The following is a 14,873-nucleotide window of genomic DNA, read 5'->3' on the forward strand; positions in this document are numbered from 1 at the left end:
ATATATCCTCCCAAACAATTGGAAAGTAATTATTGAATTTATGGGTCAATAACTGCATTAGTATTCTGTTTGCTTGACATTGGTAAGGACATTTATTCACATGATAGGAGGAGAAGATGAAGAGCACTACTTCTGATCACCAAGAAAAATAGTCCTATTACAAAAAAAAAGTTCAAAGTAACATAGGGAATCTTAAGTTGCTTATATTTGAATTTGAGTATCCTTTTTGGTTATCACACTATGGTCTCTGTAGAATTTTCTGAGTACTGAGTAGTAGTATTATTTATACTGCACTGTTCGTATTTTATTCTAACTGCTTTTAGCATTGTTTCTATGACATTAGAGGAAAAATATTGCTTATATATCTGAGAAAGTTATAGAACATTTTTGAATTCTTAATACCCCATTAAATTTAAATTGTTATGAACAAGAAAAACATTTTCATCTATCATCAAACGTAGCTAAAAATTTTCAGTTATTTTATTGTTTATTCATATATCTCACAGCCAACGTGGGAATGGTGCCACTTTTCTGAGATTCAAAATGAAGGCCTGAATGTTCCAAGGTCTCTTTCTGAAATAAAATCCAATAAATTCACAATATAGCATTTTCATAGATATGTAGATATTTATATATTTGAATAAACTCATTTTATAATCTATTTTAGACTAATAAGAATGCTAACAATGTCACAAAATATTTTTAAAAGGGAATACAACCAAATTCTCAAGTTTCTTTCTCTGTATGGTTTCTCAGATCTTTATAAATGATGTGTAGCTCATGTGCTGCACAGTTGCTCCAATTTTTCATGTTCTAAGCATTGAAGATTTAGAAGAGACCGGATTTCAGAGAAAATGGATTGGTGAGGAACTGGAAAAATGAGTTTTTATTTCCATGCATTTATCTTGTGCCTAGCACCATGTGACATATTATAAACCTGAAGCAATCTTAGACTTGTCTGCCCTCAAGAAGACTATGGTTAATAAAGCTGTGGAAATAAGGACTACGCACATGTATCAGTTAAGGAACAGTAGCGGGAAGAATAAAACAAAATTCTGAATTGAGGTGACAATATTATTTTCTCCAAATCAAAATACTATATTCCTTTAATATTGCATTGGACTCATTATTTCTTTGGTTGAACATGCATTATTTGCTTTTCAGTTGGGGATTGGCATGGATTACAATATGCAGTTTAAATGCCTTCAACATCATTGTTCTATTATTATCATCATCACCATCCCCGAATGTGTTGTGTGTCAACTTCAGGAGCTATCCTAGTCGTTATATGATTCAGTTTAAATGGATGTAGCAAATCCTCACAAAAATTTCCAGACTTCACTGCATAAGATGGATTAGACGGATATATATATAGATGCAGAAATAGATGAGTGTCCAAATATTAGCATTCTTAAATAACGTGTTACTCTATGGTACCAGTAGCAAGGATAATTTTTCTGCTAAGAGTGGGAACTGACATTTTTTCCAAGCTAAGGAGAAAACCTTCCTGGATGTGGTGCTTCAGAAGCCTATTGATGGAGGAGAAGTACTTCTGTTCTTTTTGCAAATATTTTCCAGCCAGCTGTAAACTGATGGGTGGTATAGGTCCAATATTTATAATGCCAAATTGCTCTGGAAATCTATTCGCCCAGTAATATAACTTTATTGTTTTATAAAAATGAGGCTTCTGCACAACTAGTTAATTTAGTATTTTAATTCAATAGATAATATTTAAAGTTAAGAAAGACCTATGTATAATTCATGCCTTTTCTGGCAGTGGTTCTCAATAGCAGTAGCCATGCTTAACTCCAGAAATTCTGATGCTTAAATTTTGGAGGCCAGTGTTGCTCACTTTCCATTCCTGGATGAGAGTCAGTGCTTCAGTGAATTACTCTTCCTGATAGGTGTGTGTCTGTCGAGTCCGTTGGGTGTGTTGACTCAGTTTCCAGTATCATCCCACTGTGTGCTAGGTGCATTACATGCTTTTAACCTTTATAGAAAACCCAGTCAGTAGGTATCAAATAAAGCTCAAAGAATTTTCCAAACTCAAGGCAAGACATATTAAGCCAAATATTAGAAAAACTAGGATTAGAACTATATCTTTCTCTCACTCCAAATCCTGTGCTAATTTTATTGAACCACTAAGATTCCAATTCTCCATCAAAGATGGTTTTCTTTGAGTTATTGTGTAAGTTTGTTAACCCTATCCCACATGATTTTCTAGGTTTTTGTTGGTGGTGGCGGTGTTTTTAATACAAATATATGGTAAGGTGTTCTGTCTCTCTGCTCTTTTGCTTTGAAGGAATAACAACTGTCCTCACCATGACTACACTAAGCATCAGTGCACGACATTCTTTGCCCAAAGTGTCCTATGCTACCGCCATGGATTGGTTCATAGCTGTCTGCTTTGCTTTTGTATTTTCGGCCCTTATTGAGTTTGCTGCTGTCAACTATTTCACCAATATTCAAATGGAAAAAGCCAAAAGGAAGACATCAAAGCCCCCTCAGGAAATTCCCGCTGCTCCAACGCAGAGAGAGAAGCATCCTGAAGCCCCTCTGCAGGTATTTGACTTAATCTGCCTTCAGTTTAAGATTTTAGCTTCTTGGTCAAATTTATTTTGTCAGGGGAACAAACTGAGAACTTAAAAATCCCAATATCAACTTGTAAGTCATTTAAAAATCCAGAAAAAAAATGAAAGTAACTGTATGAGCTTAAACTTTATGTTGGTGATAAACAGCTTAAAAATTAAACAGCTGTGACAGAGCTAGACGTAGGCAAAGCTAATTGTTTGAAAGTTTCTTTCGGAGTTACAGGTTTTTTTTACAGAAAGGGGCAAAATCTCATGTACACTATTAGGAGGAACCTGTGGACATCTTTAAGTGAGTTGAAAAAACATTTTAATAGAGTTCATTGTGCAAAGCAAAGCAGCAGTTAGTTTTTGTTTGTTTCTTTAAAAATTGCTTATGTTTAATTTTTGTGACTACATAATAGATGCATATATTTATGAAGTACATGAGATGTTTTGATACAGGCATGCAATGTGAAATAAGCACATCATGGAAAATGGGGTAGCTGTTTCTTCGAGCATTTATTATTTGAGTTACAAACGGTTCAAGTACATTCTTTATTTCAAAATGTACAATTAAGTTATTATTGGCTATAGTTGCCCTGTTGTGCTATCAAATAGTAGGTCTTATTCATTCTATTACTTTGTACCCGTTAATCATCCCCATCTTCCCTCCACCAAACTCCCGCTACCCTTCCCAGTCTCTGGTAACCATCATTTTACCCTCTATGTTTATGAGTTCAATTGTTTTGATTTTTAGATACCACAAATAAGTGAGAACATGCAAGGTTTATCTTTCTATGCCTGGATTATTTCACTTAACATGATGATCTCCATTTCCATCCATGTTGTAGCAAATGACTGGATCTCATTCTTTTTTATGGCTGAATAATCATTCACTGTATATATGTACCACATTTTCTCTAATCATTTATCAGTTTATAGACACTTAGGTTGCTTCCAAATCTTAGCTATTGTAGAGAGATCTGAAAGAAACACAGGAGTGCAGATATCTCTCTGACATACTGATTTCCTTTCTTCTGGGTATACACCCAGTAGTAGAATTGCTGAATCACATGGTAGCTTTATTTTTAGTTTTTTGAGGACCCTCCAACTGTTCTCCATAGTGGTTGTACTAATTTACCTCCAGTATTTGCTATTGCCTGCCTTTTGGATATAAGCTATTTTACTTTGGGTGAGATGATGTGTCATTGTAGTTATGATTTGCATTTCTCTGACGATCAGTGATGTTGAGCACCTTTACATATATCTGTTTACAATTTCCATGTCTTCTTTTGAGAAATGTCTGTTGTATTAGTCCATTTTCACACTGCTGCTAATGACATACCTGAAACTGGGAACAAAAAGAAGTTTAATTGGACTTACAGTCTCATATGGCTGCGGAGGCCTCAGAATCATGGTGGGAGGTGGAAGGCACTTCTTACATGGTGATGGTAAGAGAAAAATGAGGAAGAAGCAAAAGCAGAAACCCCTGATAAGCCCATCAGATCTAGTGAGACTTATGCACTATCACAAGAATAGCACAGGAAAGACTGTCCCCCATGATTCAATTACTTCCCCCTGGGTCCCTACTACAACACGTGGGAATTCTGGGAGATACAATTCAAGTTGAGATTTGGATGAGAACACATCCAAACCTTATTATCTATTCAAATTTTTGCCTATTTTTGATTGGATTATCAGATTTTTTCCTATTCAGTTGTTTGACCTCTTTATATATTCTGATTCTTAATCCTTTGTCAGATGAGTAGTTTGCAAATATTTTCTCCCAATCTGTGAGTTGTTGCTTCACTTTGTTGATTGTATACTTTGCTGTGCAGAAGCTTTTTAACTTGATGTGATCCCTTCTGTCCATTGTGGTTTTGGTTGCCATGCTTCTAAGGTATTACTCAAGAAATTTTTGTCCAGACCAATGTCCTAGAGATTTCCCTCAATGTTTTCTTTTTTTTTTTTTTTTTTTTTTTTTTTTTTTTTTTTTTTTTTTTTTTTTTGAGAAGGAGTCTTGCTCTTTCAGCCAGGCTGGAGTGCAGTGGCGCGATCTCGGCTCACTGCAGGCTCCGCTCCCCGGGGTTCACGCCATTCTCCTGCCTCAGCCTCCCACGTAGCTGGGACTACAGGCGCCCACCACCACGCCCAGCTAATTTTTTTTTGTATTTTTAGTAGAGACAGGGTTTCACCGTGTTAGCCAGGATGGTCTCAATCTCCTGACCTCGTGATCCGCCTGTCTCGGCCTCCCAAAGTGCTGGGATTAGAGGCGTGAGCCACCACGCCCAGCCTGTTTTCTTGTAATAGTTTAATGGTTTGAGGTGGTCTTAATTCATTTTGATTTGATTCTTGTATATGGCAGAGATAGGGGTCTATTTTCATTCTTCTGTATATGAATAATACAGTTTTCCCAGCACCATTTATTGAACGGACTGTCTTTTTCCCAGTGTATATTCTTGGCACCTGTGTTGAAAATGGGTTTGCTGTAGGTGTGTGGATTTGTTTCTGGGTTCTCTATTCTGTTTCATTGATCTATGTGTCTGTTTTTATGCCAGTACCATGTTGTTTTGATTATTATAGGTTTGTAGTATAATTTGAAATCAGATAATGTGATTCCTCCAGTTTCATTCTTTGTGCTTAGGATATCTTTGGCTATTCTGGGTCTTTTATGGTTCCATATACATTTTAGGATTGTTTTTGCTATTTCTGTGAAGAATATCTTTGGTATTTTGATAGTGATTGCACTGAACCTGTAGATTGCTTTTGGTAGTATGGAAATTTTATAATATTGATTCTTCCAATCCATGAACATAAAATATTTTTCCATGTTTTGCTGTCCTCTTCAATTTCTTTCATCAGTGTTTTCTAATTTTCATTATAGATATCTTTCATTTATTTGATAAAGTTAATTCCTAGGTATTTAATTTTATATGTGGCTATTGTAAATAGGATTACTTTTTTATTCCTTTTTCAGATTGTTAACTATTGACATACAAAAATGCTACTGATTTTTGTATATTAATTTTGTATCCTGCAACTTTACTAAATTTGTTTATCCGTTCCTATAGTTTTCTTGTGGAGTCTTTAAAGCAGCAGCTCTTAACATGGCCACACATTAGAGCTACCCCATGGGGCAGGGTGGGGCCTGTGCCTGTGTATTAATGAAGAAAACAAAACCAATAAGCAAGAAGATAGATAGCTGTAGTAAATGTACAGTCAAAATTAGGAATTCTCAACCTAAAGAGATAGATCTAAGAAGATGTGGAAAGCCCAATAAGAGCTATTGTATTTTACATTTGACACATCAGTGAGTCTGTGATTTAAAACAAACAAACAATTAAAAAGTATCTTTTTCTTCATGGAGTCCAATTGTACAAAAGGTCAGATCTTCATAAAAACATAGAAACAAACAAGCAGCGCCCCCTCGCTCTCTTTCCTCTTCTTCCTCTTCTTCTTCCTCCGCTACTCGCCTATCTCCTTCTCTCTCTTTCTCTCTCACTATCACTCTACTCAGCTTCTTTGTTGAACCAGCAGACAAATGCCTGTGGTCACTTAAACGCAGTCTATGGTATTTGCCACAAATGGTAGTCTAAGACTCCCTTTGTTTGCATATACCCAAATCAACACGTATATAAATCATCAACTTCATTTGTCTATAGATAACAGATCAGTCCCTTATTCATTCGTTAATTGATTTATTCATTCATTCAACAAATACACATTTGTGCTAACTTTGTGCCAGATTTCCTGTTTAGAGTCTGTGAGTCGATGGTGTACCAAAAAACAAATATCCTGCCAGGTGGAGCTTACATTTACTTGTGTGGGGCAAGGGAGAGGAGGCAGACAAGACTAAAAAACATAAATAACAAAACAGGTGATGTGTTAGATGGTGATAGGGCTATGATAATAGTAAAGCACTAAAGGGGACAGGAAGTGCGGGAGGAGGATGAGGAGGATGGGATTCTGTTCTCAGAGAGATGCCAGTTGAAGAAATTAGGTTAGGCGTTCACCCTGGCAGGGATTAACTGGTCAGGGTGCTGCAATTTATAGCTCTGCTCCTACAGGGCACTGGGCCCTTTAAGAATGGCATGTGTGCAGATGGAAAATTAATATCTTTCCACTAAGTAAGTTTAGATCATTTACATTTTCCTTTAAATGAATCCATTTCATCATGATTTTGAAAATCATCAGAATGCATTTTACATACTATTTATTAGTTTAAAAAGTACTGATTGAGTATGCAGTTTTATTTTCTTTCCCATTCCCCATAGGTAAATTTATACCCTCTGTGCTTGCTGTTTTATTTTGCTTTGCCTTGTTGTATTGAAGCCATGATAGAAGATTCTTTTCATGGAGCCTTTCAAAAACTTGAGTCTTGAATTTATTTATTTATTTCATTGTTTCTATTTTCTAATTATTGAGTCATGATTGTATTTGAACTCCATCTTTCTGCCAGTTAGTTTTGTTACTCCTTTTCTAGCTCCTTGAGTTCGCCTCTTAGTTTATTTTCACTGTGTCTTATTTAATAATAAATTTTTCTTACTGCAATAAGATTTCCTTTGCAAACAGCTTTGGCCGTAATTCATACCTTTAGATATGTAATATTATTATAATTATTTGCTAAATATTCTATAATTATGTTGCTACTTTTATCTGTGAACTAAGAATTATTTGGAGATAATATTAATATTTTCAAATGGGATTTTTGAAAACTTCATTGCTAACTTTTAGTAGTATTGCATATGTTCAGAAATATTACCTATACAGATTTGAATGTTACAGATATTTTTACTGTGCCCTGAGCTATGCTAAAAACTTATAAATGTTTGAAGCCAAATTGAAAAAAGTTAATTTTTAATTATTAAAACAATTTTACTTAAAATATTATTTCAGCTGTTTAACATATAACCTTTTATTATCTTGATTTTTCAAATACCAGGAAATATTTGAAAAATTCTCCCACTGATATTATGAGATCATGTTAATTTTTTTGCATTTTATTTTTATTTTATACATTTTAATGCTATGATATTCAACGTGTAAAGACACATAACTGCTTTATTTCTATATCATTCCAGGCATCTAATAATAAAATAAACATTGTTTATTCCAATATAATGTTTTTTCCTTAAATTCTATTTGGTCTGATTTTAGTACTTTTAATTTTTATATTTCTTAATATTAATTTTGCTATTATGTTTTTATCACTAAGATTTTCCTTATTCTTTCTTTCTTCATGTATTTTGGAAGTTATTACATATTTGTATATCACTAGTAGTTAACTTTAAGTTTTAAAACAATGTATTTCAATTTGTGATTTTCTAATAATGTTGAAATTATAAAATATACTGACTGTCTCATGTAGCTACTAACACTCCTCAATGCCAGGATTGCTGTAGGTCCAAGTATTCCAGTTTTAGAGACACACACACACACACACACACATATATATATAATTTTTGTGTTATAGTGAGTTGATATAGTTTTATTTTCATTTTTTTTTTTTTGCAAAGTGATGAGACTCATTGTACTAGTGCTATCATGGAATATTCTAAACACCTCGAAGTACTACTTAATCAGAATAAAACAATTCTGCTGAATTTCCAAAGATGGGAAGAGAATTGATAATCTTCCCTGGGTTCCCTGAAACATACTTCCTGACTACAGCAATTGCCATTACAGTAAATGGTTGGTTGAGCTCATTCCATTGGCTAAGTTCATTCTGATTTAGTAACTCCTTTTTCAGCATGATCCACATGCTGTGTGCAAATGGCACATCCAAGGTCGAGAAGATCAAATTTGGTTGTGAAGGACATAGGATTATACCATTTAAGCATTGGGAAAGACTTTAAAATAAATATAGTCAAAATATGCATTATATGCTTCATATCCTCTACAATGTGTGACTATGTATGTGTAAGGACTTAGATCTCCACAGTGGCTTACTTGAAGACTATCTGTGGTCTAAAGACAGTGATTAATGGGTTGGCCCACCCATCCTCCTGATTCTAGATCCCTGCCAGAGTGCAGCTGGTTTTACAGTATCACTTGTCATCGAATGCCTTCAGTATCAAGTACAACTTTAAAGATTAAGAACATATCAAAATTAAAGGACAGAGAGAGAAAGAGAAATAAGAGGAAAGAAATCAAGAAGGAAAAAGTACGTTAAGAGCAAAATGTTACAACATATAACTAGAAAGAAATATTTATTCTAAGAATTATAAGTTTTGAATTTCAGTAGAGATTTCAATCAGGAAGCTGAAATTTGCTTATTCAAATATGTGTTCCAACTTGTAAAGCTATTTACTTATTCAAATGATACTGCCTTTGCTTAAAATGTGTTTGAACTCCTCACTTTGAATTGTCTTTAGAGTCTACACGACATTTGGTATTTCAGTAGACCTTTGGGTAACTCACTGGTAGTTTGATTCACTGTCACTATATGTGACCTATGGACTGTTGTTGATAACCTGGCACAGGCTTATGGTGATCATTGCGGTTCTTTGGGAATTGGAATAGTTCATGGAATATTCATGAAGCAAGGAGAAAAGGCCAATTGGTGGAATCTAAACGTGTCTGTGGGTGGCTTGAGTACGTCTTTGGGCATCTCAGAAGGCAAACCAGCTGTTCTGTTTCTGCTCATTATTACCTCAATGACGCTGCATTTGTCCCTCTTCTTATTTGAGTTGAGTCTCATTCTTGTGGTTCTTTCCTTTCACATTCTTAACTATTTCTTAGAGTACCTACTCTGTCATGGATGCAGGTGATTTGGATTAATAGAGTGAAAAATAAACAACTATAGAACAAAAAATACAGCTTTCTTAATGAAATGATATTTTTAAAAATCACTTCAATCGTATATTCTTTAGTTCTTGTCCAGCCACAAATTATGCTTTAATATATGCACACTGTATCTTATGAAACAAATCACTGATATAATGAGATGGCTAACATTAATTGTGTCAGGTACTATATAATGTGCTTTACGTGTATTACTCAATTTCAAGCTCACAATAACTATTTTGCAGATGAATAAACTGAGGTTTGCAGTTGTTAGGTAATATATTCAATGTAACACAGATAGAAAATGGTAAACCTAATACTGAAATTAATTTGGCTCTGTCTGAATGCAGAGCTCTTTTTCTTAAACACAATTCTATGGCATTTAATATTTAATATCTCTATTAAGAATAGACATTAAATTGTATGTATTTTATATATATAAATGCATACATATACACATGATGCATGTATATATGAATACAGAAGATAATAAGCCCAACATAGAATCTTTTTGTTCATATTTCTATGAATAATTAATAGCTTAACATTCTGAATGCTTTCTATGTACCAGTAATAAAAACTTTTACATTTAGTCTATAATTGAATTCTAACAACTTATAAAATATGTTCTATTTTTATCCATGTTTTTACCATTGAGTAAATTATTAGTTAAAGATCAAATAATCTTCCCAAGGTCGCCTATCTAGTAAGTGGCAGGGCTGAGACAGAAATCCTCATGCTTTTAAGATTCAAGACTTAATGACTCATTGGATATATTGAGTGAGGGAAATGGAGGCTGAGATAGATGGTGGTGGCATCAATCACTAGGATAGGGAAGAGAGATGAAGCACATTTAATGAAGAAGCAAATTAATTCAAGTTTAGATAAGTGGAGATTTCCATAGCAGGACAACTTGTCCTTTCCCACAATAACGACTTTTTTCAAAGTTCAAGTGCAAAATTCTCTACTGTATGCATTTCCTTTTTGATCTACCTAATTTCTATTTCTCTTTATTTCCATTTCACCATAACCATAACTAGTCTTCCTGGACTTTTCAATTTTAAAGTCCATAGGTTCTTACAATTCTATTTGCAAAATTAAAGAGCTATTTTCTCTGCTTAGAATCTTTAAGAAAAAGATTATGTAAAAAATGTATAAATAATAATTCAAGTACTCTTATGATAATTTTTTTTTGTATTTATCCTTCAAAGTCAAACTGTAGCCTTATTTCCTTTTGGGGGCTCATTCTGACTGAGCTCTAGGATCTCGAGGATATGGCCGTAAGTATTCAGATCCTTAAAGTGGGGGTAATAATACAATCCACTAGAAAAGCTTATAATAAGGATTAAGTTATGTTATTCCATAAAGTCCCCGGTACAGTGCTTAGTGCCCAGTAAATAGTATCTGTGATTATTACTTTTTATTTCTTTAGGCATCTTAAATAAAGTATACATGAACTCATTTATCACTTTATAATATTCTGTGGCATTTTGCTTGTTTCCTATGTGATCGCTGTACTTATTTAGCGATATGGTGAGCTCATTAATAAAATGGATATGGCTTCATACAGCACACTTATTTTCCCATACAGCACATAGCATAATGCTTAACAATTACAGTTGTTTATTGGTTGGTTATGAACCAACTATAGGAATCTGACAATAGGAAATGTGATACTTTTAAAAAGCAATATATTTTTCCCCAGTTTTCAAAAAAATGAGTCTTTGATGGCAATTTTTTTTACCTGAAATAAATGCCAGCATAAGGCAGATGTTAAGTAGTGAGCTGCAGCAGGGTTTCTGTGACCATTTAGGACAGCAAATACTCATTCTTAATGTTCTGAGTCACATTTTCAGCAGTTGGACTTGGCTAATGGGCAGCAATAGAGAACTGAGGACACTCTGGGGAAAAAAAAAGCAAAACAAAGAGCCTCGGCAGATCTACGCAAACAGCTGTGCAGTGTGAGGAAAGAGTAGTTGGCGCTCATAATACACAAGCTTCATTCCATTCCTAAAGGGTATATAAACTAGGTCAGTTTCAGATTTTCACTTCAATCATTCTCAAAATTCCTCGTAAAAATGCTATTCTTTAAATTCTCTAAATAGTTTAAGCTAACATGCAACAAACCTTATTTTATTCATTTGTCCTTATTTCTTTCATTTTTAAACTTTGTTTTTGGCAGTTTGAAAAGGGACGTGAGGCAGTACCAACAATTCATCTGACATTTAGGTGTGTCTATGACAGGAGTTTAGTGACATTCTTTAAATTGTATATAAATCAGTACCTCCCCAAACTCATACCTGTTTTAAGTACAGAATGTTCTGTAATTAGTAATGCTCTTTAGGCAATGAGTGATTGTTTACTGCACAATTACTAAATTGTATGTTTTAAGTGTCCAATATGTTAGAACTATGTTTCATCTCCAGCCATTTTTTTATGTTAGTTTGGTTATTTTTCACATGTAGAGAAATGATATGCTAAGCATTAGAACAGATCTCAGCTACTCAGATAGCAAGTGTTTACCAGGCAACTATTATGAAGTCACCCTGCAAAGCACTGAGGATTCAAAGACAAAACCTAGGAACTTAGCCTTATAAGAGAGACAGGCTATTAATCTTGTTAGTGGCTGTATTTACTATATAAAAGTATGGTCTGAGTATTAGTTTTAGAATTCAAGTATGTTTATAGCAGAGTGAACTTACTGCCAAATTTTTTTTTATTATACTTTAAGTTTTAGGGTACATGTGCACAATGTGCAGGATTGTTACATATGTATCCATGTGCCATTTTGGTGTGCTGCACCCATTAACTCATCATTTAGCATTAGGTATATCTCCTAATGCTGTCCCTCCCCCCTGCCCCCACCCCACAACAGTCCCCAGAGTGTGATGTTCCCCTTCCTGTGTCCATGTGTTCTCATTGTTCAATTCCCACCTATGAGTGAGAACATGCGGTGTTTGGTTTTTTGTCCTTCTGATAGTTTACTGAGAATGATGGTTTCCAGTTTCATCCATGTCCCTACAAAGGACATGAACTCATCATTTTTATGGCTGCATAGTATTCCATGGTGTATATGTGCCACATTTTCTTAATCCAGTTTATCGTTGTTAGACACTTGGGTTGGTTCCAAGTCTTTGCTATTGTGAACAGTGCCGCAATAAACATACGTGTGCATGTGTCTTTATAGCAGCATGATTTATAGTCCTTTGGGTATATACCCAGTAATGGGATGGCTGGGTCAAATGGTATTTCTAGTTCTAGATCCCTGAGGAGTAGCCACACTGACTTCCACAATGGTTGAACTAGTTTACAGTCCCACCAACAGTATAAAAGTGCTCCTATTTCTCCACATCCTCTCCAGCACCTGTTGTTTCCTGACTTTTTAATGATCACCATTCTAACTGGTGTGAGATGGTATCTCATTGTGGTTTTGATTTGCATTTCTCTGATGGCCAGTGATGATGAGCATTTTTTTATGTATTTTTTGGTTGCATAAATGTCTTCTTTTGAGAAGTGTCTGTTCATGTCCTTCGCCCACTTTTTGATGGGGTTGTTTATTTTTTTTCTTGTAAATTTGTTTGAGTGCATTGTAGATTCTGGATATTAGCCCTTTGCCAGATGAGTAAGTTGTGAAAATTTTCTCCCATTCTGTAGGTTGCCTGTTCACTCTGATGGTAGTTTCTTTTGCTGTGCAGAAGCTCTTTATTTTAATTAGATCCCATTTGTCAATTTTGGCTTTTGTTGCCATTGCTCTTGGTGTTTTAGACATGAAGTCCTTGCTCATGCCTATGTCCTGAATGGTATTGCCTAGGTTTTCTTCTAGGGTTTTTATGGTTTTAGGTCTAACATGTAAGTCTTTAATCCATCTTGAATTAATTTTTGTATAAAGTGTAAGGAAGGGATCCACTTTCAGCTTTCTACATATGGCTGGCCAGTTTTCCCAGCACCATTTATTAAATAGGGAATCCTTATCCCATTGCTTGTTTTTGTCAGGTTTGTTGAAGATCAGATAGTTGTAGATATGTGGCATTATTTCTGAGGGCTCTGTTCTGTTCCATTGATCTATGTCTCTGTTTTGGTAGCAGTAGCATGCTGTTTTGGTTACTGTAGCCTTGTAGTATAATTTGAAGTCAGGTAGCAGGATGCGTCCAGCTTTGTTCTTTTGGCTTAGGATTGACTTGGTGATGCAGGCTCTTTTTTGGTTCCGTATGAACTTTAAAGTAGTTTTTTCCAATTCTGTGAAGACAGTCATTGATAGCTTGATGGGGATGGCATTGAATCTATAAATTACCTTGGGCAGTATGGCCATTTTCATGATATTGATTCTTCCAACCCATGAACATGGAATGTTCTTCCATTTGTTTGTATCCTCTTTTATTTCATTGAGCAGTGGTTTGTAGTTCTCCAAATTTTTACTGCCACCTTAAACCTGTCTCCTGAAATACAGACCTTTATATTCAGTTATATACTGGGAACCTGTTATATTTATGATAGGTATATCAAGTGTCAGTATATTGGGAATACTGTGCTCCTTCCTTCATAGATATGAGGGTGGTAAGGAGGATAGTCATTCAACAATTAATTTAAAATAAATAGTGACAAAAATGCTGTGAAGGAGAGGTAGAAGGGGTAATAATATATTGTAGCAGAGTCGAGCTTCAAATTACTCTTTGAAATGCGAAAAAGTAACGAATTAAGTATTACCATTCGAAATGGCAAAGAGAAGAAGAAATCAATTTTAGCAGTTTATTGAACCAATATTTTGCATATTTTGGTAATTATTGGCAATAATGTCACACGGAAAGAAAAAGCCAACATTCACATCAAAATTGAAGATTTAGGTTCTTTCCTTTTCCGTAAGAGGAAATGCCATAAATTTAGTGCTGCATTAAGAAGGCTATATATATTAACTGGTGATCAAGGAGGCAGGAAGACAACACAGTATAATATGGTAGAGTGTGTATGTGTGTTATGTGGTACAAATATAGATGAAGAGATGAATAGTATGTTTGTTCATTTATTTTCATGTGTTCTGTGTTTATAAATAGCATGGCAAATGAAGAAGCTGTGAAATGTATTTAGCATAGAATTTAGAGAGCAGCATGTCATCATCATCATCATTGTTTATTGAGTACCTACTATGTGCTACATACTGTGCTAGTTGCTTTACATGAATTATCTCTAATCTTTATAACAAACTCTGCCATCTGTTGTTATGTTGTTATACACATAATTTTATGGTTGAGCAAACTGAGCCTTGGTATTTTGGTAAGTTGCCTAGATCATATGTGTAGTAAATGGTAGACTTGGATTTGAGCCCTGCCTGTTTGGCATCAGAAAGCTGGATGGTTTCAGATTCATGGTGCTGCCTCTCACCTAGAAATAACTGCAGGCAGGCATTAAGGGATTTCGTCTCTACTCTCAGTTCTCCAGTGTAGTGTAGCTTTAATCACACAACCTAATACTTAGGTTTCCATTTCTCCATCTGTTAAATGATGAAGTTAGGCAAGATTATAT

General features: G+C 34.7%; 1 protein-coding gene across 1 annotated transcript in view; it reads left to right on the forward strand.

Moving 5' to 3' along the window:
- Nucleotides 1–14,873, forward strand: part of GABRA4 (gamma-aminobutyric acid type A receptor alpha4 subunit) — a 79,259-nt gene that overhangs the window by 27,319 nt on the left and 37,067 nt on the right. The window contains exon 8 of the mRNA XM_030800923.1: nucleotides 2,303–2,562. Within this exon, the coding sequence (XP_030656783.1) occupies nucleotides 2,303–2,562 (260 nt within the window). The remainder of the gene's footprint in view (nucleotides 1–2,302; nucleotides 2,563–14,873) is intronic.

The sequence above is a fragment of the Nomascus leucogenys genome, chromosome 20 (genome assembly GCF_006542625.1).
Source record: "Nomascus leucogenys isolate Asia chromosome 20, Asia_NLE_v1, whole genome shotgun sequence".
Taxonomy (NCBI): Eukaryota; Metazoa; Chordata; class Mammalia; order Primates; family Hylobatidae; genus Nomascus; species Nomascus leucogenys.